The sequence below is a fragment of the Urocitellus parryii genome, chromosome 6 (genome assembly GCF_045843805.1).
Source record: "Urocitellus parryii isolate mUroPar1 chromosome 6, mUroPar1.hap1, whole genome shotgun sequence".
NCBI lineage: Eukaryota > Metazoa > Chordata > Mammalia > Rodentia > Sciuridae > Urocitellus > Urocitellus parryii.
Genome location: NC_135536.1, coordinates 132,973,445 through 133,000,037, shown reverse-complemented (window position 1 = coordinate 133,000,037; position 26,593 = coordinate 132,973,445). Strand labels below are relative to the sequence as shown.

Sequence of the window (26,593 nt, the reverse complement as noted above, 5' to 3'; positions counted from 1 at the left end):
CGCACGCGCAGACAGTGAGATCCGCCCAACATGCTCTCCCTTTGCACTTCCCACGCTCAGTGCGCAGCTCCTGCTAGGGCGGAGACCGACCCGCGAGGTAGTCCGCCTTGGCGAAGGGGCGGGGATGAGGCGGGGCTTCGTGAGGAATGATGGGAAGCCGCACCAATCGCGTGGCTGCTCCGCCTCGGAGCTCAATTTGAAATTCCGCGGGGCCCAACGGCTCGCGGAGCGGCTACCCACAGCGAGATCTTCGGTGTGTGTTGCTGGTTTCTGCGCTCGTACCCGCGTGAAGGAGGTCGGGGGTCTCGATTCCCTGGGACTGCTTGGAGCGTCCGCCATGAGAAGAAGGTGCGAGTCGAGATGTGGTGGGAGGGAGCGACGCCTGTCCCGGGTACTGGGCTGGTGCGGTGTCCGAGAGGCCCCTCGGCTGGGACTAGGGTGTCCGGTCAACCCGCGGCTAGCGGGTGCACGTTCGAGCCTGACGCGCTGCTCTGAGGTCCCGCAGCCTCACCCCCGGGTCGTGTATGAGCGCGGCGTCGGAGCAGCTGAGCTGGGACTGAGGCTGGCGGCGGGAGCCCGCCCCGCAGCGCCTCAGGTGCAGCTCCTTCGCACCGAAGGCCGCCTCAAAACCTCGGTCTGTGGCTTCACATTTCTTAAAGTCGTGAAGTTTTAAAAACATCTTTTGCTTTCTGTTGTATTCGCCCTGCGATGTTAACGCTTTACTTATTTGGAAAGACGGCTTAGTTTCCTTGCAAATTAAAGAACTGATGATGGAATTCTCTTATGGTCGTTTTAACAGCTTCCGCAGCGTTGCTGGGGAGGGAGTGTTCAGTTTGAAATCCGATTAGACGTGTGAAATTGGGCAAGAGGTCGAATGCATTTTCCCGATTCCAAAATAAGAACAATATCTGTGTAGGAGTTGTGTGTTTAAATCATACAGATGTTTACATTCGGAAAGTAGTGGGTTAAGTATTGTGCGTATTCCGTATTAAATAATTTGTAGTTAATTGGTTAAACTGATTACACTAAGGTTCTTGGTTCCATGATTACTAATTCTGATCAGGCTTTTCCAAATGCTTGTCCTCAGGGGAATAGGAATTAGGGAATTAGGTTTAAATCATTAATACCCTTGCCAAAACAAACTTAGTATTATAAGGTTGTGGATTGCAAATAACTTTTTAACCCACCTATTGGTGCTGGGAATATCAAACCCGGGGTTTCCAGCGTGCTAAGCAAGCACTCTTCCACCGAGATACGTCCTAGTTCCACAAATAATCTTATTATCTAAAGGAAATTATCTTAAAACTGCTGTGCATTTAATGGTGCATTCTGAGGACTAGTAAAATTTTAAATCGCATTTAAAGGAAAATCTTATTCACAGTTCATTATGGATAGCTCAGGTATCTTCTGTATTCAAGTGATTGAATGAAGGTGGAAAAAAGTTCCCCTTGAATGGTTATAATTAGATTTTTAAAAGGGCAACTAGGATTCCTCTAACCCAAAGCTAGGTTTTTGGGGGTACTTGTGAATTTCAGGTATTCATTTTTGGAAAGGGATATGAGAAATAGGCCTCAGAAACAATGAGTGTCAGATTTTCACTGAATTAACTATGATTATGGATCCTGAAACAGGTTGTACAGGAGTTTTCACAGACCTTTTCCAGAGTCTACCACTGTCCAGGGCAAAAAACAAGGAAGTAACTCAGTGAAGGTTGACTGAAAGTAGGCAATCATGTAGAGAAGAACACTTGAAATCTTTTCCAGTCTAGTGACTTAGGTTCAAGAGACTGGAAAAAATGGTTCTTTTTACAACTTTTGTGTCCTTGTGTATTTTTTATTCACTTTCAGTTATTTAGTGATGTATTCTAAGGAAAAAAAATAGATTTGCTCCTTTTAGGGAACCATTTAGCAAGGATCACAATGATAGCTCTGAAGCATCTTCAAGTCATACAACTTTTTAAAATCTACAGGTTATTCTTTCAGAATACTTCTTGAATGTATATTATGTACAAAGTACAATTCAAATATTGGGGATAGTGTGGCAAAAAAAAGAAAAACCTGACATCCTTGCCCTCTTAGGAGTTACATTCTGAAAAGAAAGGTAATAAACAGCTAGTGTGGTAACACAGGCCTTTAATCCCAGCAGCTGGAAGACTGAGGGCTGAAGCAGGAGGATGGCAAGTTTGAGGCAAGTCACAGCAATTTAGGGAGACCCTAACTCAAAACAGCAACACCAAAAAAAGGAGTGAGAATGTAGAAAGCACCCCAGGGCTCAATCCATTGTACAGACTCTCAAAAAGGGTTGGGGATGTGGTTCAGGGCCGAGGGGTTGAATGCCCCTGGGTTCCATCTCTGGTCCGAAAAAAGAAAGCATAGGAAGAAGTAGTTGCAGCTTGATCATGGAAAGGCCTCCTAAGAAGGTGATCTTTGAGTAAAGACCTAAAGTGAGGAACCAAGTTGTGCAGCATCTGAGGGAAGAAGAGGGGTCCAGGTAGAGGGAACTGTAAACACAAATGCCCTTATTCGGTATAATATGGGATGTTCCAGAGAGCAAGAAGGCCACTGTGACTAGAGTAGATAGAGTCAGTGCTGGTGTCAGAAGGTAAAATGAATATCAAATGGAATTGGGTTCCTTGGGCTTCTGGAAAGGCCAAGTCTTTAACTTGAGTGGGATGAGAAGTCCCTGGAGGGTGCTGAATGGAACCCTGTGCTCCACCTGTACTGACTGGAAACTTAAGGAGGCTTTGGCTCAAATTGGAAGCCCAGTTAAGAGCCCATTGACATATAGGTAAGAGATGATAGATGGTGACCTGGACCCATGTGGTAGGAGAGGAGAGCTAAGGAGGGTGGGATATGGCTCTTTTGAAGGCAGTGTGAATGGCAACACACTGAAATATAAGAGAGGTGCCAAGTAATGCAAACAAAAAGAAAAAATTGGTACAACTTAAATGTTGAGAAGAGAGGAAAACATTTTATTTTGTATTGCTAGGGTTCAAACCCATGGCTTGGTATGTTATTTTTTTAATTCTTAATTCTTTGAAATTTGTACTGTCATGTGAACTGCCCTAACAAGGATCTTTAGAAATTTCAGGGGCTGGGGATGTGGCTCAAGCGGTATCGCGCTTGCCTGGCATGCTTGCGGCCCGGGTTCGATCCTCAGTACCACATACCAACAAAGATGTTGTATCCGCTGAGAACTAAAAAATAAATATTAAAAAAAATTTCTCTCTCTCCCTCTCTCTCTCTCTCTCCTCTCTCACTCACTCTTTAAAAAAAAAAGTAACTTGTATGACTAATTAGCAAAGATTTTTAAGTTTTTCAAAGAAGTCACTAAATCAAAATCAGATTATATGTCAGATGTTTTGAATAACAGCTCTGATATCACATACTACATAATTTACCTTCATGAAGTATACAGTGATTCTTAGAATATTCAGAGTTGTGTAATTATCACTGCAGTTTTAGAATATTTTCAGCATTCTTCCAAAACCCCATTAGTGGTCAATCATCTTTTTAGCCTATGGTCTACATATTCACAACTATTTTTTCTATTCTGGGTAATTCACACAAAGGAATAATTCAAATGAATCGTAACTATGTGATCCTTAGTGACTTGCTTCCTTTAGGATAATGTTTTCAAAGTGTATTGCCTGATAATATTCCAGTGTATTGATACATTACATGTTATTTACCCATTTGTGGTGTTTTCACTTTTTGGCTATTATAAGTAATGCTGCTATAAACATTCCTGAACAGGTTTTTGTATGGTCATCTTTTTAATTCTCTTGGGTAAATATCTAGTAATGGATATTGGGGTTGCATGATAACAATGTTTAACTGTTTAGAACCTGACAGACCCGTTTTTGAAGAGCTGTATCATCATCTTGCATTCCCATAAGCAGTGTATGAGGGTTCCAGTTTCTCACCAATACTTTACATTTGTCTTAAATATAGGAATCTTGGTGGCTATGCCATGGTATCTCATTGTGGCTTTGATTTGCAATTCCCTAATAACTAACATTGTTGCTCATCTTTTTGTGTGTTTATTTGCCATGGTATATCTTTGGAGAAATGACTTCTCAAATTCTTTGCCCATTGTACTGGATTTTCTACTGTTGGGGGGGGGGAAATGATCACTTTTTACTTTCATTACAAGTTCTTGCCTATAAATCTGATTGTCAGGATCTGAAAGTGCATAAATTCTGATGGATCTGGAATCTTTGATAGGAATTCAAAGCCATTTGTTTTACATTTATCAAACAACTTCTATGTATTAGGGTCCGGTAAAATGAAGATGGTAAAGACATGGTGGTCCCTGTCTTTGTTTATGACAAGTTCATAGCTTTCCAGAGGACACTGTGGCAGATGAAAGGAGCTAAGTGTGCAAACCATGAGGGTTACATTCATACCAAATATTGACCACAGATTAGCTCCTGAGAGTTATTTATAGTAGGATCTTGACTTGTTTCTCCTTGTTATTGAAGTGTGAAGAGTCTTTGCCTGGGGAAGTTCTTTAGCTGCACTTTAGTTCACTGAGATCATATTAAATAAATGCTTTATTACCTGCTAACATTTCTAAAATAAAAGAAGCACAGTAAATTCTTTGAAGCACTAGATTATATCAGGTTATTGATACTGGCTGTCTGGTATAGGCAACTGGTATTTGCATAGAATTTTCTTCAGGAACAGGCAACTTTAAAATGGGATTTCATGGCTAGAGAAATGTCTGAAGGTTTTTGTGAATGTTCCCAGGTTCTAGATCTAGGCTAGTGGATCAGAGCACATCTAGTGTCTAGTTTCTCTGGTGCCCAGGCAGTCTTTGTTATCCTGTTGTTTCTAAAGGAAAGACCTCTCTGTTGTTTAAATATTTTGTAAAACAGACAAATGGTTATAATTTTTAAAGATAAAATACAGGATGCCAGTTAAATACATATTTGGGATAAACAATTTTTTAGTTAAAGTAAACTTTTGTAATAGAAGAATAGTATGCATGTAGAAATGTTAACGAAGTTAATACACCTGTGTAAGTATCCCAGAAGCCTTCTTTGTGGCCTCTCCCAATCATTCCTTCTTTAGAACCAAGGGGACCACTCTCCTGATTCCTGAGAGCATAGGTTAGTTTTGCCTCGTTTTGAACTGCATCTCTCCCTGGTGCTGGGGATTAAGCCTAGGGATTTGTGCATGCTAGGCAGGCACTCTACCATTGAGCTACACCTTGGGCCCCAGGTTTTGAACTTTATATTGATGGCAATCACACAGTGATACATGCTTGCTTGTCTGGTTTCTTTGTTCATCCTAATTTTTCCCTTCCCCTATGTCTTTTTTCTTTTAATACCTTTGTTTTATTTATTCATTTTTATGTGGTGCTGAGAATCTAATCCAGTGCCTCACACATGCCAGGCAAATGCTGTACCACTGAACCACATCCCCAGCCTCTCATTTTTTTTTTTTTTATTTTTTTTAGTTTGAGACAGGGTTTTTTTGTTGTTGTTTTGTAGATTCCTTAGGACTTTAAATAAAACACCACCATCTGACAATAGATTGTGTTATGACTTTCTTACTGATCTTTATTTCTTTTATTCCTTTTTTTTGGAGGGGGGGGGGCTTATTTAAATGTCTAATACTTCCGGTAAGATGTGGTTAAAGTAGGCATCTTTGTCTTGTTCTTGACATTAGATAAATCACAATTTTACCATTATGTTAGCTGTATTTTTTTAAATTTATATATAACGGCAAAATGTATTACAATTCTTATTACATATATAGAGCACAATTTTTCATACCTCTGGTCGTATACATAGTATATTCACACCAATTCGTGTCTAAGTTGCCCAGTCTGGTCTCCATCCTGTGGTTATCCCGCCTCTATAGTCATGTTCCACTGTGCCCAATCAGAGATGCTTAACCACTAAGTCACATCTGTAGCTCTTTTTGTTTTGAGACAGGATCTTGCTAAGTTACTCAGGAACCTGCTGAGGCTGGCTTTGAATTCATGATCCTCCTGTCTCAGCTTCCCAAATTGCTGGGATTACAAATGTGTGCCATTGTACCTAGCTTCTGAAGTTTTTCTTATGGTTTATCTATTTTTCTAAAGATTTACAGTATAATTTACACATAATAAACCTAACTCATTTGACATGTTCAGTTTTAATTGTATACTATTATATATTTTCCATCAAGGTCTAGGACCATTTAATCACCCCAAAAAGTTTCTATTGCTCTTTTGCAGTTGATCTTCCCTGATCTCAAGAAATTAATTTGCTTTTTCAGTAAAGTTGTTTGTTTTTTGTACTGTTGGTTGAACCCAGGGAGCGCTGAGCCACTGAGACACACCTACACCCCAGCCCTTTTTTTTAATTTATTTTATTTTATTTTTAGTTGTTGATGGGCCTTTATTTTATTCATTTATTTATATGTGGTATTCAGAATTGAACCCAGTGCTTCATGTATGTGAGGCAAATGCTCTACCACTGAGCCACAACCCCAGCCCTAATTTTTTGAGACTGGATCTGGCTGTTGCTGAGGCTGGCCTCAGAATTTGGGATCTTCTAGCCTTCTGAATCATTTTAGGTGTGTGCCACCCTGCTTGGTTCTTTTACTAAATTTTTATCTCTCCTAGAATGTTATAAAATGGAATCATTATGATATGTAGGGTTTGACTTTTTTCACTTAGCGTAATTAAATGTTTTAGCTTTATTAATGTTGCATGTACCTTGCTCCTTTTCTTTTCCTTTTCATTACTGGGGATTGAACCCAGGGGTACTCTACTACTAAGCTATGTCCTAACCTCTTTTTATTTTTATTATTTTTTTTTTTATTTTGAGACAGTATCTTGCTAAGTTCCCAGGCTGGCCTTGAATTGTGAACCTCTTGTCTCAGCCTTCTGATTCTCTGGGATTATGTGTGCTAGTATGCCTGGCTTGTGTTCAGTTTTTGTTGTTTATTTTTGGTACCTGGGATTTAGCCCAGGAGTGCTTTATTACTGAGCTACATCCCCAGTCCTTTTTATTTTTTATTTTTATTGTGAGACAGAGTCTAAGTTAGGGCCTTGAAAATTGCTGAGGCTGGCCTCAAACTTGTGATCTTCCTGCCTTAGCCTCCCAAGTTGCTGGGATGATAGTTGCTAGGATGATTGCACCACCACAATGAGTTCAATTTTAATAGATGTTGCTAATATATATTAACATGGTTGTACTGATTTATACACTTTACTAGCAATGTATGAAAGTTCAGCTTTTCTACATCTTTATCAACATTGATATTCATCTTAGTAATTTTAGCCATTCTTTGGGTCACTAGTTGTAATTTGAGAATAAGATCAGGCTTGGCGTGGTGATGCACTCAGTAATCCTAGCTACTCAGGAGGCTGAGGCAGAAGGATCACAAGTTTGAGGCCAGTCTCAACAACTTAGTTATATTCTGTTTAAAATTAAAGAGTTGAGGGCCTGGGGCTGGGGTTGAGGCTCAGTGGTAGAGCACTTGCCTAACGTATGAGGTACTGGATTTGATTCTCAGCACCACGTATAAATAAATGAATAAAATAAAGGTGCATCAACATCTTAAAAAAAATAAAAATTAAAAATAAGGGGCTGGGAATGTAGGTCAGAATATTTGCCTGTCATATATGCAAGGCCTTGAATTTGCCTTGTACCTCGAAAAAATAATAATAATAATTAATCACTTGCTTCTTAACAGCAAACTCATGTTAGTTTATTTTGCTGACATTTTGCCTAATTTTTCTTTAATAAAAGCATTTGTGATTATTATACTGTTAAAAGTAGAATCATCAATGAAAACCCAGATTCTGAGTACCATTCAAAGAGTGAATTTCCATGAAGGGGATTGTGATATTGCATTTTGTTTGGCTTGTACGGGGGGAGAAGGAAAAAGGAATAGTCAGAGGTGAATTAAGCTAAATTCAGCTTTAAAGCTGCTGAAAAGATAGTCTATTTAGTTCCTGAAAATACTACTTTTAGTCTGTAGGCAAAGATTGATGTAACAGGTGAGTTTGTTTTGTTTTGTTTTTCAGTGAGGTACTTGCAGAGGAGTCCATTGTATGTCTCCAGAAAGCCCTAAATCACCTTCGAGAAATATGGGAATTGATTGGGATTCCAGAGGACCAAAGGTTACAAAGAACTGAGGTTGTAAAGAAGCATATCAAGGTGAGTTGAGTAATACTGCTGTAAGGCATAAGGATGCTGGTGTCTCATCTGAAAAATATGATCACCTACACTAGGATATTATAAGCTTTTCCTGTTTTGTTCTTAGGCTTTTCCTGTTTTTGTTCGTTTGTTAAGCCTTTTCTTGATATTTTGTATTATGAACATTTTGGTGTTGGTGTTTTCTTCTGTGGCTCTAAACTTATATGGATTATTTTCTCTTTTATAGGATCTTCTGGATATGATGATTGCTGAAGAAGAGAGCCTGAAGGAAAGGCTTATCAAAAGCATATCCATCTGCCAAAAAGAGTTGAACACCCTGTGCAGTGAGTTACATGTTGAGCCATTTCAGGTACATGGCAGTTTGGGGGTATCCAGCTTGGGTTTGAGATTTAGGAAGAAGCAATGACTTTGGACTGTAGACAGAAGTCTTCCTTATAGGGTTTTTACTGGAAAAATGGGGAGAGCATGGTACTTGGCCAATTAGTTCTATAAAGTGATTTTTTTATTTATGTAGAGAACATAAATAAAAAAGAAATGGAAAAAGTAATAGGTGATCAGAACTAAGCTTCTTGGGGCTAGGGCTGTAGCTCAGTGGCAAAGCCGTGCCTCACACGTGTGAGGCACTGAGTTCAATCCTCAGATATATATATATATATATATTTGTTCATCTACAACTAAAAAAATATACAAAAATTTTAAAAAGAGGGCTGGGGTTGTGGCTTAGCGGTAGAGCGCTCGCCTAGCACGTGTGAGGCCCCGGGTTCGATCCTCAGCACCACATAAAAATAAAAGAAAATTTTAAAAAAAGAAAATCACCAATCCTCAACATACGAAATTATTTAAAAAATAATAATAATAAATAAATTAAAATTAAAAAAGAAAGAAGATTCTTGCTGTAGTTCTGCTTTGTAGAGCATATTAATTTTTTAAAAAATTGACTTGGAGAAAAAGGTAGGCACAGATAATATTATGCTATTCTTTCTCTGAGAGAAAATGAAAAGAGGTACCTAGGAAGCAAAAGTAACTAGTGATAAAAGGAAAAGTTACCCCAAAATTCAACCTTTGTGGTTCTTTTCCTACTCCAAAGTTGTATGCCACTGAATCAGCCAGAGGGCTCCCTCAGAAGAAATGTCTCAAAAACCAGGAGAACATATCTAGCTCAGCAGGCCATGATTATCAGTGTAGGTAGCTGAGAGATAGCTGTATGTGGTCCAACATAAGTCAGGGATTTGAGTGAGGATATCAAGAGACAGGGTGCTGAAACAGCTCTGCTTAGAGCTAGTGAAAACAGTGTTAGAATTGTGAAAGAACAGATGGAGCTTGGCTAGGTAAAGATGTACTAATAAGGTTCTCTGGTCCCTCTTGCTGTTACAGGAAGAACTGCCTGTGTGTTTAGATAGTCTCTCTCCTAGTCTGATTCCATCTTTAAAGGGTTGGGGATAATTCATACCTAGCGGCAGAGAAATCAGGCAGACCATGACATCAGTGGGATTTCTTGGAATCAGTGTAAATGACATAAAAATAATTGATTTTTTTTTTTTTTTTTTTTTTTTTTTGGAATATCAATTTCTCTTTCTTTAGCCTTTTTTTGGTTGGGGAGGGTACTGGGGATTGAACCCAGAGGTACATCTTTGGCCCTTTTATTTATTTATTTATTTATTAATATTTATTTTTAGTTTTCAGTGGACATAACATCTTTATTTTATTTGTATGTGGTGCTGAGGATCGAACCCAGCGCCCCGTGCATGCCAGGCGAGCGCGCTACCGCTTGAGCCACATCCTCAGCCCCCTTTTTTATTTTTTGAAACAGAGCCTTGCTAAGTTGCTGTGGCTGGCCTCAAATTTATAATCCTCCTGCCTCAGGTATTGGGATTACAGGTGTGAGCCACTAAGCTGGCTTTAGTCTGTTTTTTGAACTTTTAATGTGAAATTGGGTGAAAAGTTAGGTATATAGTGGCATTCTCCCTGAAATTATGACAGTTCCTATTTTACTAATGTTAAATGAAGTTGTATAAGTTTATAGAACATATAACCCCCCCTTCTCCTTTTGTCAGTTAAGAGTAGCGCAGGGACCACTAAATTTATTTTTATTGGTAAGGTGATATTCATGAGATTATTAAGGTTTGGTTTTGTTTTGAGGTGGGTGCTGGGGATTGAATCCAGGAGTGCTTTACCACTGAGCTACATTCCCAGTACTTCTTATTTTAAGACATGGTCTCAATAAGTTGCTGAGGCTGGCCTTGTACTTGCGATTCCCATTTCTTAGCCTCCTGAGTAGCAGTGATATAGGCATCACGCTCATTGAAGCTAGATATAGATACCTTCTTGCTAACTCAAAGCCAGCTTTTCAACCAATATGTTTCTTGCAAAAGTGCTATGGTATCTATCAAATTCATAGAGACACAAAGTAGAATGGTGGTTGTGATGAGCTGGGGGTGGAGGCAGAGAATGAAGACTTTTTATTAAATACAGTTTCAGTTTTACAAGATTATGTAACTTCTGGAAGTGGATGAAGTTGATGGTTGTAGAACAGTATGAGTGTACAGATGCTTCTCAACTTAAAATAGGGTTACATGCAATAAATCTATTATAAGTAAAAAATGCATGCTATCAGACTAAACCTGCTGAATAAAGTTTAGCCTAGTTTACCTTACTTGTGCTCAGAACACTTACATAGCCTGGAGTTGGGCAAAATAATCTAACATAGCCAGGCGTGGTGGCGCAACCTATAATCCCAGTTACTGAGGTTGGAGGATCCAAATTGAAGGCCAACCTCAGCAATTTAGTGAGACCCTATCTCAAAATCAAAAGGGATAGAGAAGTGTAGTTCATTGGTTAAAGCACCAGGGGGTAGGGGGAATTAAGCCTGGTAATCCTAGCACCTTTAATCCCAGAGGTTTGGCAGGCTGAGGCAGGAGGATCTCAAGTTCAAAGCAGCCTCACCAACTTAGTGAGACCATGTCTCAAAATAAAAAAGGGCAAGGGATGTGGCTCAATGACTGAATGTCTTTGGGTTCAATCCCTAGTACCCCCTGCCAAAAAAAAAAAAAAAAAAAAGAGAAAGAGAGAAACTGTTAAGTTGGTGACTTATCTGTACTTAATTCAAAAAAATTTTTTAAAACATTTTTTTAGTTGTCAATTGACCTTTATTTTTATAAAAAGTGACCTAGTATCTATTAACCTTTCCTCATTTGGGACCTTCCTTAGGAGTTCTTCTTTGTGCCATATTCTATTGGTTATGAGTTGATTTATTTGTAAATTTAACTGAAAGTCTATCAATTCTCTTCTACTGTCCTTCTCAAGTGATTCCTGTGAAAGAATTACTTGAAACCTTGTATCATTGGTATACTGTCTTATACAGGAAGAAGGAGAAACAACTATCTTGCAACTAGAAAAAGATTTGCGCACTCAGGTAGAATTGATGCGAAAACAGAAAAAGGAGAGAAAACAGGAACTGAAGCTACTTCAGGAACAAGATCAAGAATTGTGTGAAATTCTTTGCATGCCCCACTATGACATTGACAATACTTCTGTTCCCACTTTAGAAGAACTGAACCAGTTCAGACAACATGTGGCAACACTGAGGGAAACAAAGGTATACTACCTGCATTTATACTTCCCAAAAGTCCTTCTGGCCTTCCTATAGGTTACTTTAATCATTATTTTTTTTTTAATAGGCATCTAGGCGTGAAGAGTTTGTCAACATAAAGAGACAGATCATACTGTGTATGGAAGAATTAGATCACACACCGGACACAAGCTTTGAAAGAGATGTGGTGTGTGAAGATGAAGATGCCTTTTGTTTGTCTTTGGAGAATATTGCAACACTACAAAAGTTGCTGCGGCAGGTAATATCTTCTCAAATTAAGACCCTGGATCTCAATAGTGTGTAGCACCTTGAAAAAACTGGCAGTTTTTCCTTCTGTCTTAAATAAGTGCCAATGTACATTAAGAGAGTAAGGGAGAATAAAAATAGTAACTTAGGATATATGATCTCGGTTTTATTTATTTATTTATTTATTTTAAGGAGAGAGAGAGGAGAGAGAGAGAGAGAATTTTTAATATTTATTTATTTTTTAGTTCTCGGCGGACACAACATATGTGGTGCTGAGGATCGAACCCGGGCCGCACGCATGCCAGGCGAGCGCGCTACCACTTGAGCCACATCCCCAGCCCTCGGTTTTATTTTTTTGGTACTAAGGATTGAACCCTGAGGGTCTCAAAATGCTAGACAAGTGCTCTACGACTGGGCTCTACCCCAAGCCCTGATTTTTTTCTTTTTTAAAAAAATATAAACCTTGGGGTTGGGGTTGTAGCTCAGTGGTAGAACGCTTGCCTTACACATGTGATGCCCACATAAAAATAAATAAATATACTGTGTCCATCTACAACTAAAAAAGAATTAAAAAAAAAAAAAACACACACACCTTAATTTATAAGTAAATAAGAGATAAAATATTCTAAGAATATGAAATTACAATCAGATGAAATGACATCCATTTGATATACATAGTTGTTTTTTAAATAATTATTTTTATATTTATTTATTTATTCATTCATTTATTTTGATGATATGGGGGATTGAACTCAAGGCTTCAAGCTTGATAGGTGAGCGCTCTACCACTGAGCTGTAATCCCCAGCCCCAAGCATACTGTTTGATTGAAAAAACTTTCAATTCAACATTGGAATCCTGTTCTTGAGGTCTGAGATCCTCCCATAGTGACAGCCTTACATCTTATGTTCAGAATGCATCAAAAATTTCTCTTGGGAAGCCAGGCACAGTGGTGCACACCTATAATTCCAGTAGCTCAGGAGGCTGAGGTAGGAAATTGCGAGTTCAAAGCCAACTTCAGCAAAAGCCAGGTACTAAGCAGCTCAGTGAGACCCTGTCTCTAAAATACAAAATAGGGCTGGGGATGTGGCTCAGTGGCTAAGTGCCCCTGAGTTCAATCCCAGGTACCAAAAAAAAAAAAAAAAAAAATGGGAATCACAGTATAAATGCTTCTTCTTAATTTGGGTCCAGACATTCCTTGCTGCAGAGGACTAGCCTTTTGTGTGTTACTATTGCTTTAACCACAGCCTTTCCTTGATACAGCTGGAAATGCAAAAATCACAAAATGAAGCAGTGTGTGAGGGACTTCGTGCTCAAATCCGGGAACTCTGGGACAGATTGCAGATACCTGAAGAAGAGAGAGAAGCTGTGGCAATGGTTATGACTGGGTCAAAAGCCAAGGTCAGGAAAGCGGTAAGAAACTGAATGGGTGCTGGGTAAGCAGTCTTCTGTAGTCTTCCTGAGTCTAGTCCAACATCCTTACCTATTTCTCCCTTGGGCCTGCCTACTCTTAAAAGTGTCAGAAAAGGGGGAAATGGCCTGCTTATCTTCTATCTTCTGTATTCTGGCTCCTATAATATGATTGTTACAGAGTATTGTGTGTTATAATTTTATTTTAAAAGGCAAAATACCAAGCACCGAGGGTACATCTATAATCCTAGTGACTTAGGAGGTTGAGGCAGGAGGATCACAAGTTTGAGGCCAGCTTCTGCAACTTAGTGAGACCTGTCTCAAAAAATAAGAAGGGCTGGGAATGTAACAGTGGTAAAGCATATCTGGGTTCAATCCCCAGTACCCTAAAGGAAACAAAAACAACTAAAAAGGGGGAACTTTTAATCTAAGTGAATATGAAAGTATGGTGAATACCTTTAATATGTCTTTTTCTTTCAGCTGCAATTAGAAGTGGATCGGCTCGAAGAACTGAAAATGCAAAACATGAAGAAAGTGATTGAGGCAATTCGAATAGAGCTGGCTCAGTATTGGGACCAGTGTTTTTATAGCCAGGAGCAGAGACGAGCTTTTGCCCCTTACTATGCTGGTTAGTACAGCAGTGAATTTCATGTGGTCTACTCACTGCTCTTTTATAAACCCAGACACTCACCAGGAAGCCTCTATTTCCTTATCTGAATAGATACAGCCAATTCTTAACAATATTATCTCACGTGATCTTTATGTCGGGAGATGAGGACAGTAAGGGACATAAATGTTGATCAGCTTAACTCAGAGGCATATAGCAGGTAAATGCATTAGCCTGTTTGAGCCTAGAGGAGTCTGACTCCTAGAGCCCAGTGGAATTCCAGGCTGAACTGAACATAAAATGAAGCTGTACTAACTAAATTCAACAAGTTTTTAGACAGTTTTTGTGACCTGATCCTTTATTGTCTGGGTAAGGCAGAGATAACACAGATTTTGGAGACTACTCTTTGTCCATACCCTAGTTACTTAGTCCCCTCAGGCTAATTATGACAAACATATTATTTTATTGATGGTTTATTTTTTCAGTACTGGGGATTGAACCCAGGGGGGGCTTTAACACTGAGCTACATCCCATCCCTTTTAAAATTTGTTTTGAGACCAAGGTCTCACTAAGTTGCCTAAGCTGACCTCAAACTTAATATTCTTCTACCTTAGGCTCCTGGGTTGCTGGGATTATAGGCACGCACCACCATGCCCAGCTTTTTATTTTTTTCTCTTCCATTGTGCATGGAATGAAACCCAGGGCCTCATGCATGCTAGGTAAATGCCTAGCACTACACCCCCAGTCCTGGCTTTTATTTTTTATTAGCCACTTCTATATTATTTAAAATATATATATTATACCTATTTCCATTTTAGGGAAGTTGTGGATAGTAAATTGGGATATTATTACTAATTTTTTAAAAAAAATTTTAGTTGAAGATGAATATAATACCTTTATTCATTTTTATGTGGTTCTGAGGATCAGACCCAGTGTTTTAGGCAAGGACTTCACCACTGAGCTACAACCCCAGTCCTGAGTAATTTTAATTTTTAACTACTGGGTCTTTATGTTGCAGAGGACTACACAGAAAATCTGCTCCAACTACATGATGCTGAGATTGTGCGGTTAAGAAACTATTATGAAGTTCATAAAGAACTCTTTGAAGGTGTCCAGAAATGGGAAGAGAGCTGGAAGCTTTTCTTAGAGTTTGAGGTATGCCCTATTTGTCTGCTTTTTTTTTTTTTTTTTTTTAATATTTATTTTTAGGTGTATGGACACAACACAATGCCTTTATTTTTTATGTGGTGCTGAGGATTGAATTCAGGTCCCGCCCATGCTAGGGGAGCGCTCTACTGCTGAGCCACCATCCCAGCCCCTGCTTTAATTTGGTACTAGGGATTGAACTCAGGAGTGGGCATTCGACCACTGAGCCACATCTCTAGCCATTTTTGTATTTTACTTAGAGACAGGGTCTTGCTGCATTGCTTAGCACCTCACTGTTGCTGAGGTTGGCTTTGAACTTTCAATCCTGCTACCTCTGCCTCCCAAGCTTCTGGGATTACAGGCATGTGCCATGGTGCCTGGCTACTTGTCTGCTTTCTTAAGAGTGAAATGAAGGGTTGAGAAAACATGCCCTGCATTGGAGATATGGCTCAGTGAGCGAATGCTTGCCTAGCATAGATATGACCCTGGGTTCAATCCCCAGCTTTGGGGGAAAAATAGCAAGCAAGCCCAGTTACCAGGTTTCTAATGTCCTATAAATTAATGGCTTAAAGAAGATAGAAGTTTCTTGCTTGAAGGAAGCCCAGATGTGGATAGAGCAGGCTTCTCCAGCTCTGGGCTCCCCACCACTAAGTGAGGACCTCGTCCTCAGGGCCAAACTGGTTGCTAGAGCTCCCACCTGAAAGGCCACATTTCAGGCAGCCTGGTAGAGAAAGAACAAAGGTGGCATTACCCTCTTGACCCTGAATTAAGGGCTCCTCCCAGTCTCTCTTCACTTGTGTTTAAGTAAGTCTGAGTAATGCTGTCCCAGGCAAATTCTGGTTCTCTTACTAAGGAAGTCAACTAACTTCTCTACTATTGCTACTTTTGCTGTTTTCCTAGAAAACTAGATATCAGAATGAATTTGTATTCTCTGAATTCCTTCTCACAGATAGCACAAACAGCATTTTAGAATTCAGGGCTGGGATTGGGGTGAGAGAAATGAAGCACCAACAGCACAAAATTTAAGGAGAAAATTGTTATTAGGTTCATGCTGACTCTATTAGCATTCATAAGGGTCTGTAGACTTTTAAGCTGAACTCTTTCAAGTTTCAAGTTTATAGGCAGGAAACTAGGACTCAGATGGAGAGAACCTGGCAAGACTTTCTGGGTGAAAACCAGGAGGAGGAGGAGGAGTAAATATGAACATAGCTAAAGCAGTAGCCTTGTGTAACTCACCACACGTGAGAAAAATAAAGGAGTTACTTATGCCATGCTATTGTTGTTAATAAGTTATGACCTGTCAAGCACTCTTGAAGAGAAATAGTTTGGTCTACGTATTATCAAGAATGCTTCTAGTTATCTGCACCATTCTTTAAGTAATTCCCCTGATTTAAAATTTTATTTCATTTTTTATTTTTAAATATTTATTTTTTAATTTATTTAGTTATAGTTGGACCCAATACCTTTATTTTATTTATTTATTTTTATGTGGTGCTGAGGATCTAACCCAAGGCCTCACACGTGCTAGGCTAGCACTCTACTGCTGAGCCACAACCCCAGCCCCTAAAAATTTTAATTTATTTTTTGGTACCGGGGATTGAACTCAGGATTGAACCAGTGAGCCACATCCCCAGCCCTACTTTTATTTAGAGACAGACTCTCATTGCATTGCTTAGTGCCTCAGTTTTGCTGAGGCTGGCTTTGAACTAATGATCCTCCTGCCTAAGCCTCCTGAGCTGCTGGGATTACAGGCTTGCACCACTGCCCAGCAGTAATTCCCCCAATTTATAATGACTAGTTATATACTCAAAATTACTGTGTATACATTATAAAATAACAAAAGCCAGACATTTAAGAAAAATGAGAAACTTTTTTTTTTTTTTTTTTTAAACTCTGGGGCAGTCAACACTGAGGAAATCCCCAGTCCAACTTTGTATTTTATTAGAGACAGGATCTCATTGAGTTGCTTAGTGCCTTGCCATTGCGGAGGTTGGCTTTGGACTTGGGATCCTCCTGTCTCAGCCTCCTGAGCTGCTGGGATTACAGGCAAGAAAAACTTTTTGGGGGGGAGGGCAGTGTTGGAATGTGAACCCAGAGCTTCTCATTTCACACTTATTTACTGAGGCCCAAGGATTGAACCCAGGACCTCACGCATTGCCATTGAACTACACCCCAGCCCTCTAAATTTTTGTTTATCTTGTGAAGGTTAATTTAGTGAAACCCAGATTATCTGCAAATTTCCTGGCTACGTGCATTTAAGCTGCATTCTGTGCCAGTATGCTAGAAATACAAGCTCAAGCAGAGGCATCACAATAAGCCCTGAGTTTAGGCCTGCCCATCCCTCCTCACCTTGTATTTTAATATAACATCATCTGATAATCCAAACCAAGGAAGGGAACTAGTGGCATTTCTTGCCCACATCTTGCATGGGCTAGCGAATGGGTTTCCCTTGGGTGGGATGGGCTGGCTGAAAAATAAAAGCTAGAATAGCGAAATGACCACAGAACACAGAAAGTAGTTTCAATGAGGGGGTAGACACAGACAAAGCTAACTAGATGGGTCCAGCTTCTAACAAAGAAAGGAGCCCACATTTGCTTTATTTATATTGGAAAACATCAAAGGCTTTCGATAGAAAGTTCTTCACCAAAACAGGGGCTGGGGATATGGCTCAAGCGGTAGCGTGCTCGCCTGGTATGCGTGCGGCCCGGGTTCGATCCTCAGCACCACATACCAACAAAGATGTTGTGTCCGCCGAGAACTAAAAAATAAATATTAAAAATTCTCTCTCTCTCTCTCTCCCCCCCCCCTCACTCTTTCTTAAAAAAAAAAAAAAAAAAGAAAGTTCTTCACCAAAACAGGAAAGAGGTGGGGGCAAGAAAGCTGATCAGTTCCTAGTGGGTTATGCCCATAGGTGCTGCGAGGGACCTTTCTGGTAGAGAAGGGGAGTTCACTCGCTTCGGGTGATCTATCCCCGTGCGTCTGCCATGTGAAGCTCCCAGTGCCAGATCTACCCCCTCATCGGTTGCAATGCTAAAAAAAAAGGTCCTCGTCATTTCCGGATGGCTTCCTATAGTAACTGTTATATTTATCTGTTGTTTTTTAGATTGAAGGAAGCTTGTAGTTTTCCTACCCCCAGTTGATGATCTTGCATATGCCCAGGAGTGCCCATGGCTTAAAATGCCATCATTTCTAATGACTAAATGTGGACAAGAATGTGAAACTCTACAGGTCAATTTAATAATATACATTATGTTATAAGGGCTTAGGAGGAGTAATTGGTCTGACTATCCTAGGTTATACTATCATTAAATAAAATGTATTTTTCACAGAGAAAAGCTTCAGATCCAAGTCGATTTGTAAACCGAGGAGGAAACCTTCTAAAAGAAGAAAAGCAGCGAGCCAAGCTCCAGAAAACACTCCCTAAGGTAATATTGTTGCTAAGAGTTTTTGGCACTTGGCTCTTGAGATACTTTAATTTTTTGTATGTCCTTTGCTTTGTATTAATTTGCCCCAGAAATGTCTTCTCTTCCAAAGTTTATGCATTGGGCCTTCAGTGTAAGCAAAGAGCCACCGAACACCAAGGTGTAGTCTGCTGGAACCGCCAAATTAAAGACTACAAATTAGGTGGCTTATACTACAGAAATTTACTTTCTCACAATTCTTGAAGCCAGTAGTCTGAGATTCAAGATGTCATTGGCAGGGCTGGATTTCTTCTGAGGCCTCTGCTTGTCTTATAGATGACAGATTATGATTGGATCTTCACATAACCTTTCCTCTGTGTCTTTGTGTCCTAATTACCATCAGTGATTGAATTAGGGCCCACCCTAATGACCTCATTTTAACTCAACTACCCTTTTTTTTGGTGGTGGTAGGGATTGAACCCAGAGCCTTGTGCTTATGATGCAAGCACTCTACCAACTGAGCTATACGCCCAGCCCTGGACTACTTTTTTTAAAAGACCATCCAGATAACACTTACATTCTGAGGTGTTGGGGGTTAGGACTTCAAAATGAATTTTGGGCAACATTTTAGCCCATAATATAGGCAAGCTTTTGAGAAAGTACTGTGGGCTTTATTTTCTATGTTAATAATAGTAATGTTTCACATTTTTTTTGAGTTGTTACTATTTCAAGATGTTTTCATTTATTCATATATATGACAATATCCCTTTAGGTTGATATTGTTTTTACAGATAATAAGGGGTAACTTGCCCTTTTCACAGCTAGTAAGAGGAAGAGTCCAGACTGAAACCCAGATAATCTGGTTCCATAGTCATGCTTATGCTTATGCTTACATTAATCACTGTCTGGTTAATGTTACTGATTTTACTGATGCTATTTCCAGCTTCAGGCATCAAAATGTCAGTATTCAGACTATGGGTTCTTGCCTTCTTCTACTTTTCTGTGTGTTGTAAATGAACCATCTCTGGTCACTCTGACCTGAAGCCCCATGGGTCTAGCTCCCTGAAGTTAGAATGCTAATGCTGTGGAAAGGGAAAAAAATCTTTTTTTTTTTTTTTTTTTTTCCCCAGTGGTGGTAGCACTGGGGATTGAACCACTGAGCTACACCCAAACCTTTTTCACTTTGAGATAGGATTCTGCTAAGTTGCCTAAGCTCATCTTGAACTTGAAATCCTCCTGCCTCATTCTTCTGAGTAGCTGGGATTACAGTCATGTGCCATTGCACCCAGCTTAAGTAGTCAATCTTTTTTTTTTTTTTTAATATTTATTTATTTTTTAGTTATTGGCGGACACAACATCTTTGTTTGTATGTGGTGCTGAAGGATCGAACCCGGGCCGCACGCATGCCAGGCGAGCGCGCTACCGCTTGAGCCACATCCCCATCCCCAGTAGTCAATCTTTAAGATAATCGTTTCATTTGGGCTTCAACCCCAAAGATTAAAAGTAACTAACATGTCCTTGTTTCTGGTCTCAGCTGGAAGAAGAGTTGAAGGCACGGATTGAAATGTGGGAACAGGAGCAGTCAAAAACATTTGAGGTGAATGGGCAGAAATTCATGGAGTATGTGGCAGAACAATGGGAGATGCATCGATTGGAGAAAGAGAGAGCCAAGCAGGAAAGAGTAAGTGTACACACAAATTGGGAAAACAGGAAGATAGTTTATGCATCGTAGCATGTCTGTCAGATCTCTTGGAAGAATTAGGTAGTCTGTAACAGCTCCTTTTAACTCAGGCTGCAGACCTGGCTCTATACTTCTAGCCCTGCTTCTGTTCCCATCCTAAAACCACTTCTTACTGGGATTCATCACTGTTGCTTCTGACTTTCACACAGCAACTAAAGAACAAGAAGCAAACAGAGGCAGAGATGCTCTATGGCAGTGCTCCCCGGACACCTAGCAAGCGGCGAGTACTGGCTCCCAACACACCAGGCAAAGTGCGGAAGGTAAATGTGGCCTTTGTGGAGCCCTGCTGGTGAAGGAGTGGGGAGATAGGGTTCTTTGTCCTCTCTCACCCTCTGTACTGCTGAGTTGGAAAAGCAGTTTTCTTCTCCAGGTTGAGTGAATTTGAGAGTAAATGGGTGACTGTAGTTTAATCTTTAGTATTGGTTTATCACTGGGCTGGAGATGTGGCTCAGCGGTAGCGCGCTCGCCTGGCATGCGTTCGGCCCGGGTTCGATCCTCAGCACCACATACCAACAAAGATGTTGTGTCCGCCAAGAACTAAAAAATAAGTATTAAAAATTCTCTCTCTCTCTCTCTCTCTCTCCTCTCTCACTCTCTCTTTAAAAAAAAAAAAAAAAAAAAAAAAAAAAAAGTATTGGTTTATCACAACAGTAAAGGAGTGACCAGCTTTGATGTATGCCATTTGTTGAGTCCTGGCATTAAACTCCTAGGGACCAGTAATTGCTAACATTCTCTGATGATGAAACTTTCAGAAGTTCATCATCCTGTAATTCTACCAGATGCCCACAGTACTGGGTGAAAGACAATTTTCATGCTTAATGAATGGGATTTTTAATATCCCTTAATCTCTAGAACAGGAAGTCAGGGAGTAATCATATTTTACTTTCTTTTTAATAAGATGGTTTTTTTTGTTTGGTTGGAGTTTTTTCCTTTTTTTGGGGGGTGTGCTGGTAATCGAACCCAGGGCCTTGTGCATGTGAGGCAAGCACTATCAACTGAGCTATAACCCCAGCCCCAAGGTGGTGCATTATTTTTTAAATCATTATAATATAACTACAATAGAGCCACTGTAAATATTTGGTGTTCTTTTTGCTCCCACCCCCCAGTGCTGGAGGCTGAACCCAGGGATTTGAGCATGGTAGGCAACTGTTCCACCCTGGGCTACATCCTCAGCCTTGTTTTGTATGGAGATAGGGTCTTGCTAAGTTGCCAGACTGGCTTCAAACTTGAGATCTTACCACCTCAGCCTCCTGAGTGGGTGGGATTACAGACTTTGCTACTTTCTATCCTTTAAATATTGATGCAAGGTCTTACCCAGTTTTCCCAAGGCTGGCCTCAAATTTGCTATCCTCCTACCACTTTTGGGCTTCAGGTCTGCATTGGCACCATGTCCAGCCTAGTCCTAAATAGTGTATTTTTACATAATAGAGGTCACATTATTTAATTTTGATATTTTTCTTAACCTTTTTCCCTGTTATTCCACCCCCACCCACTATTGGGAATAGAACCTACCCAGAAACACTCTACCACTGAGCTATATCCCCAGTCCATTCCCTACCACCCCTTTTTGAGACTGGATCTCACTGGGTTACCAAGATTGGCTTCAAACTTGCAATCTTTCTGCCACAGCCTCCCAAGTCATTGGGATTTTCTGGGTTATGATATGACTTTTTTTTTTTTTTAAGTATTTGTTTAGTTGTACACATTACTTTTGTTTATTTTATGTAGTGCTGAGGATCAAACCCTATATAGCTTCAAATTATCTTCAGATATACACTCTTTATTACTTGTATATTCTATCCTCTTAAAAACTATTGTCATTTATTAAATTAGTTTTCTATTTGATCTACATACTTTTTTATTATGGAAATGTGATAAACTTTTACAAACATAAATTATACCACTAAGACTAAATTCTATGATTTGTTTTGGAAGCAATGCTAAGAATATAAAGACATGTGAGGGCTGGGGATGTGGCTCAAGCGGTAGTGCGCTCGCCTGGCATGCATACAGCCCGGGTTTGATCCTCAGCACCACATACAAACAAAGATGTTGTGTCCGCCGAAAACTAAAAAATAAATATTAAAATTATCTCTCTCTCTTTAAAAAAAAAAAAGACATGTGAGACAGCTCTTGCTAAGAATGCTGTAAAATATTTCAAAAGTCCGGTTGTATTAATCACTGTCTGATTCCAATACGATAATGGCAGCTCGTTAGTGTCTTAAGTGTTATGATTGGCTCCACTCTCTGTCAATACTTGAACAAATTTTCAGACGTTGAGTGTTTTTTTCCCTTGCTTTTTATTCGATTACTACTTTTTTTTTTTAAACTGGTACATTATGGTTGTATGGGATTTAATGTTGCATATTTGTAAGTTTTATCCTTCCTCAGCTCCTGGCAACTAGGGAATTAACTGTCACGAGAATAGTTTTGTATTTTCTAACATTTAATATAAATAGAATCATAAGTACATATTTTTGTGTATGGCTTCTTTCATTTAGCCTGATTTCTTTGAGGTTCATCCTTGGTGTTGCGTGTATCAATAGGCCATTCCTTTTTATTGTCGAGCAGTATTGCATTCTGTAAACAAATCATAATCTGCTTGTCCGTTTCTCCTGCTGAGTATTCTTTCTGGTTTTTGACTATAAAACTGCTATAAACATTTATGAATAAGTATCGTATGGATATATGCTTTTATTTCTGTTGGGTAGAGTGTTTGGGTCATATAATAAATGTCTCATGCCATAAGTGATTATACTATTTTATAGTTCCATCTGCTGGATATAAACAGGCTTTGAAAACTTCACGTTTCCTCGAGTCCTATATATCAGATGCAGCAGGTTCTTTACTGTGTAGACTCATCTTTCCTGGACTATTTCCCCTATTCTTTTTCCTGTTAGGTAGAAATGGGTTGCTGGAAAGGCTGAATATCAGTAATGTATCTGTTCTTCTCTAGCTGAACACTACTACCATGTCCAATGCTACAGCCAATAGTAGCATTAGGCCCGTCTTTGGGGGGACAGTCTACCGCTCCCCTGTGTCTCGACTTCCTCCTTCTGGCAGCAAGGTAAGCAAGCTCTGTATGCACCACCTAGTTACCCAGATTCCTCAATCTAGATGTCCTAATTTCTAATCTCCCTGAATTTGGTTATCAGTGAGATGCTCAGAGTTGACAGACATAAGTCAGATTATCACTAGATAATAGTAAAAAAAAAAAAAAAAAATTAACAATGAGAAAAAACGTCACCGAGCCTCTCTGGTACTATGAAAACCCTGGACTGTGTTGAGACTAAAAGTCAGGTGATGGTCTTGTGGTCTCTGTGAGCTCAGGTCCAGTCTTCAGCTGATGCTAAGCTAGGTTCCCCTATACATGGGTTCCAGCCCAATGACACTGGGTCACTAGACACAGATACTCAAGACAGAGGGGGATTCTGCCAAAACATGTTTAGCCATTTAGCTATCCTACAGGCTATTCTCAAAGGTAGGTATTTTGTAAAATCATTAAGAATTCAAGGGCCTAGGAGTATATCTCAGTGGTAAAATGTAGTGGTAGAGCTCTTGCCTAGCATTAAGCAAAAGTAGTTTTTAAATCAAAAGTATAAATTATAGACATATAAATGTGATATTAGCTCTTGAGTTTGTGTGTGTGCTTATACATTCATCTTAAGGTGACATATGGATCTCTTTCCTTACTCTAGCCAGTGGTCAGTTCCACTTGTTCTGGAAAGAAAACACCCCGTGCCGGTAGGCATGGAGCCAACAAAGAGAACTTGGAGTTGAATGGCAGCATCCTGAGTGGTGGGTACCCTGACTCGACCCCTCTCCAGCGCAACTTCAGCATTAATTCTGTTGCCAGCACCTATTCTGAGTTTGCGGTAATTCACCTTTTCTAATATCTACCAGTCTCTGGGGAGCACACAGTTGGGGCAGTCATTGTCTTTCCAAGGGCACCCAGGCTATCTGGTCAGCACAGGTACCTTGGAGGCTGAGAATCCCTTTCCTGCCTTGACATGAGGAAGGTGAGGGTGGGGGTGGCTGAAAGGAAATGTATAGGAAGTTGGCAGTAGCAACTAGACATTAACTTGGATCCTTCTGCTTAAGATAATACCACTCCCTGGCTGCAGGAGGTGACCCTCTCTAATCATTGCCCTGGTGCTCTCTTGGTGGAGTTCTTGGTAATTGTCTTCTTTGTTCTTAGAAGGATCCGTCCCACTCTGACAGCTCCACTTTTGGGCTTCAGGTCTGTATGGCAACCCCTGCATGTCCAGTTCCCTTTTTCCAAACTTGTCTATCATCTCCTTGCTTCATTCTCAACTGGGCAAAGGGCAGCACTAACCTATCATCTCAGCTGTGTTATTACAGAACTATTTTAACAAAAGGATTCTATGACAAACTTCAAAAATAAGTATCTGGCTTATGTTTCCTATAATAGGCTGTCAGCCTGCTGACTAATAGAAAAACTTGTTCAGACTTGAATTGGATTCTCAGCCCCATCTAAAGTCAGGTGAAGAATTTTAAAAACATCATTTCACAAAAGAAAACCTTCACTCTCCCCAGTTGTGATATCAAAGGCCTAGAATGTGCTGGAAAGAATAGAGGCCCCATCATGTGGGATGGGGAGCCCCAGCTGTGTGCTGCTTATAATGAGGTTCTTGGCCTGTGTGCTGATTATTTACTGGAGTATATGTCTTACTAATACAGGGCTGAATCTCAAACTTTGTCTACTGGTCTTTTCCCTACATTTGCCTGTTTCTACCACATTGAGCTGCTAAAGCATTTATGAAGCACTGGATTAAAGTAATTTTTCCAGAATGATTATCTCCTTCTATCCTGCTTTGCATTTACTAACACTTTACTGCAATGCCTTTCCTTAACAAGCTTCCTCCTCCACGTCTTGCCATGAAACAGAAGTGAGGCTGCCCCTTACCCTTTGGGGAATACAGAGTTAAAGCCTAAGCTGCCTTCTCTTTTTTTTCCCCTCAAATATTTATTTTTTAGTTGTAGTTGGATATAATACCTTTATTTTTATTCATTTTTATGTGGTGCTGAGGATCAAACCCAGGGCCTTGTGCATGCTAGGCAAGTGCTCTACCGCTGAGCCACAACCCCAACCCCTGCCTTCTCTCTCAAAAGGATGGAGAATGGGACACTTGTCCAGGGCTATATAGCTAGTGTGGAACATTTAAGCCAGCTTCATATTCTGGCAGTTTATTCCAGTTTATATTCCTGGTAGTCGTTCTACCTATAGAAATAGTGTGCCACTCTGGCCAGCTGTGTGCTGGACAGAGGGTCGTGTTTTTCTCTTTTGCTTGCTCAGCCAAGGCCTATTTTATCCACTTGGGGCCCATTTTATCCACTGCCTATCTATGGCTGATCTTGGGGGGATTCATTTGTTTTGGTTGTTAAAGCTAATAACACTCCACCAGGCAGCACCAAAGTCACTGACTAAACTAACCTCTACTAATATCTGTCTCTCTCAGGGGTCACTCAAAGCTTTACTTTCTGCTTTTATGCCATGTGCTCCAGCATGAGATCAAATCACCAGCAGGTTACAAGGCCCTCAGCCCCAGGGATTGGTAGATACATGGTCTGGCGCATTGTTTAAGGGCTCATGAAAACAAAGCTTGTTGCTTACTTAGTTTGGCAACTCCAAGAGTAGTTCTGTAAAGTATAAGGGATTTCTTGGGTGAAGTTTTGACTGGACTGGCAGAGGAAAGGCGACTGGGGCATGTGTGTGCATGTGCTCAGTTCCTCACCTATTCCTAACATACTAGGGATCTCTCTGTCTCAAACTCCTCAGGGGACTTTCTGTTGACACTTAACTAGGATTATAAAGGAAGGGCATGAACGATAGGAGCAGTACTGCCACTGATGTTATTTATTTTTTCAACAGCGAGAACTTTCAAAGGCTTCCAAATCTGAAGCTACTTCTCGAATCCTCAATTCAACCAATATCCACGCCTGAGAAACCCTGACCAGCCAGCCACTGTGGCTTCCTGTGCATAGATTGGACTTATTATACGGGGGTGGCTCTAGTTTTTCTTTAAATGTGCTTAAAACCCTGGACAGGTTCTGTTACCTTGGGCCTAATTTAAAGACATGAACAAGAGTGACAGATTGAAAGTCTGTTATGGGTTTAGTGAGTCCACAGAGAGTTGCTTTTATTTTTTGACTCAAGAAATATTTTAAAACTTAGTTTATAGCTGTAAGTACAAATATTGGCATCTGGGACCTAATTTCTTTCTCTACTCCAGGATTCTACTTTTCAAAGCACGATCACCCAAGTTGTATAGA

The 26,593-nt window shown here is 40.0% G+C and overlaps 1 protein-coding gene across 8 annotated transcripts; it reads left to right on the top strand.

The window, feature by feature from the left end:
- The first annotated feature begins 337 nt into the window (after positions 1–337).
- On the top strand, positions 338–26,264 carry Prc1 (protein regulator of cytokinesis 1). 8 transcript variants are annotated; one of them, XM_077799878.1, is made up of 15 exons: positions 338–348; positions 8,029–8,161; positions 8,388–8,510; positions 11,523–11,756; positions 11,839–12,009; positions 13,258–13,407; positions 13,885–14,032; positions 15,030–15,166; positions 18,487–18,582; positions 20,093–20,239; positions 20,449–20,550; positions 23,256–23,366; positions 23,998–24,174; positions 24,498–24,539; positions 26,193–26,264. In XM_077799878.1, the coding sequence occupies exons 1-15, from the start codon at positions 338–340 to the stop codon at positions 26,262–26,264; spliced, it is 1,854 nt and encodes a 617-aa protein (XP_077656004.1). The 8 variants fall into 8 exon arrangements, with proteins under 8 accessions (XP_077656004.1, XP_077656003.1, XP_026243985.2 ...); XM_077799877.1 differs by having other exon boundaries at positions 20,449–20,559; positions 24,501–24,539; XM_026388200.2 differs by having other exon boundaries at positions 20,449–20,559.
- Positions 26,265–26,593: the final 329 nt, after the last annotated feature.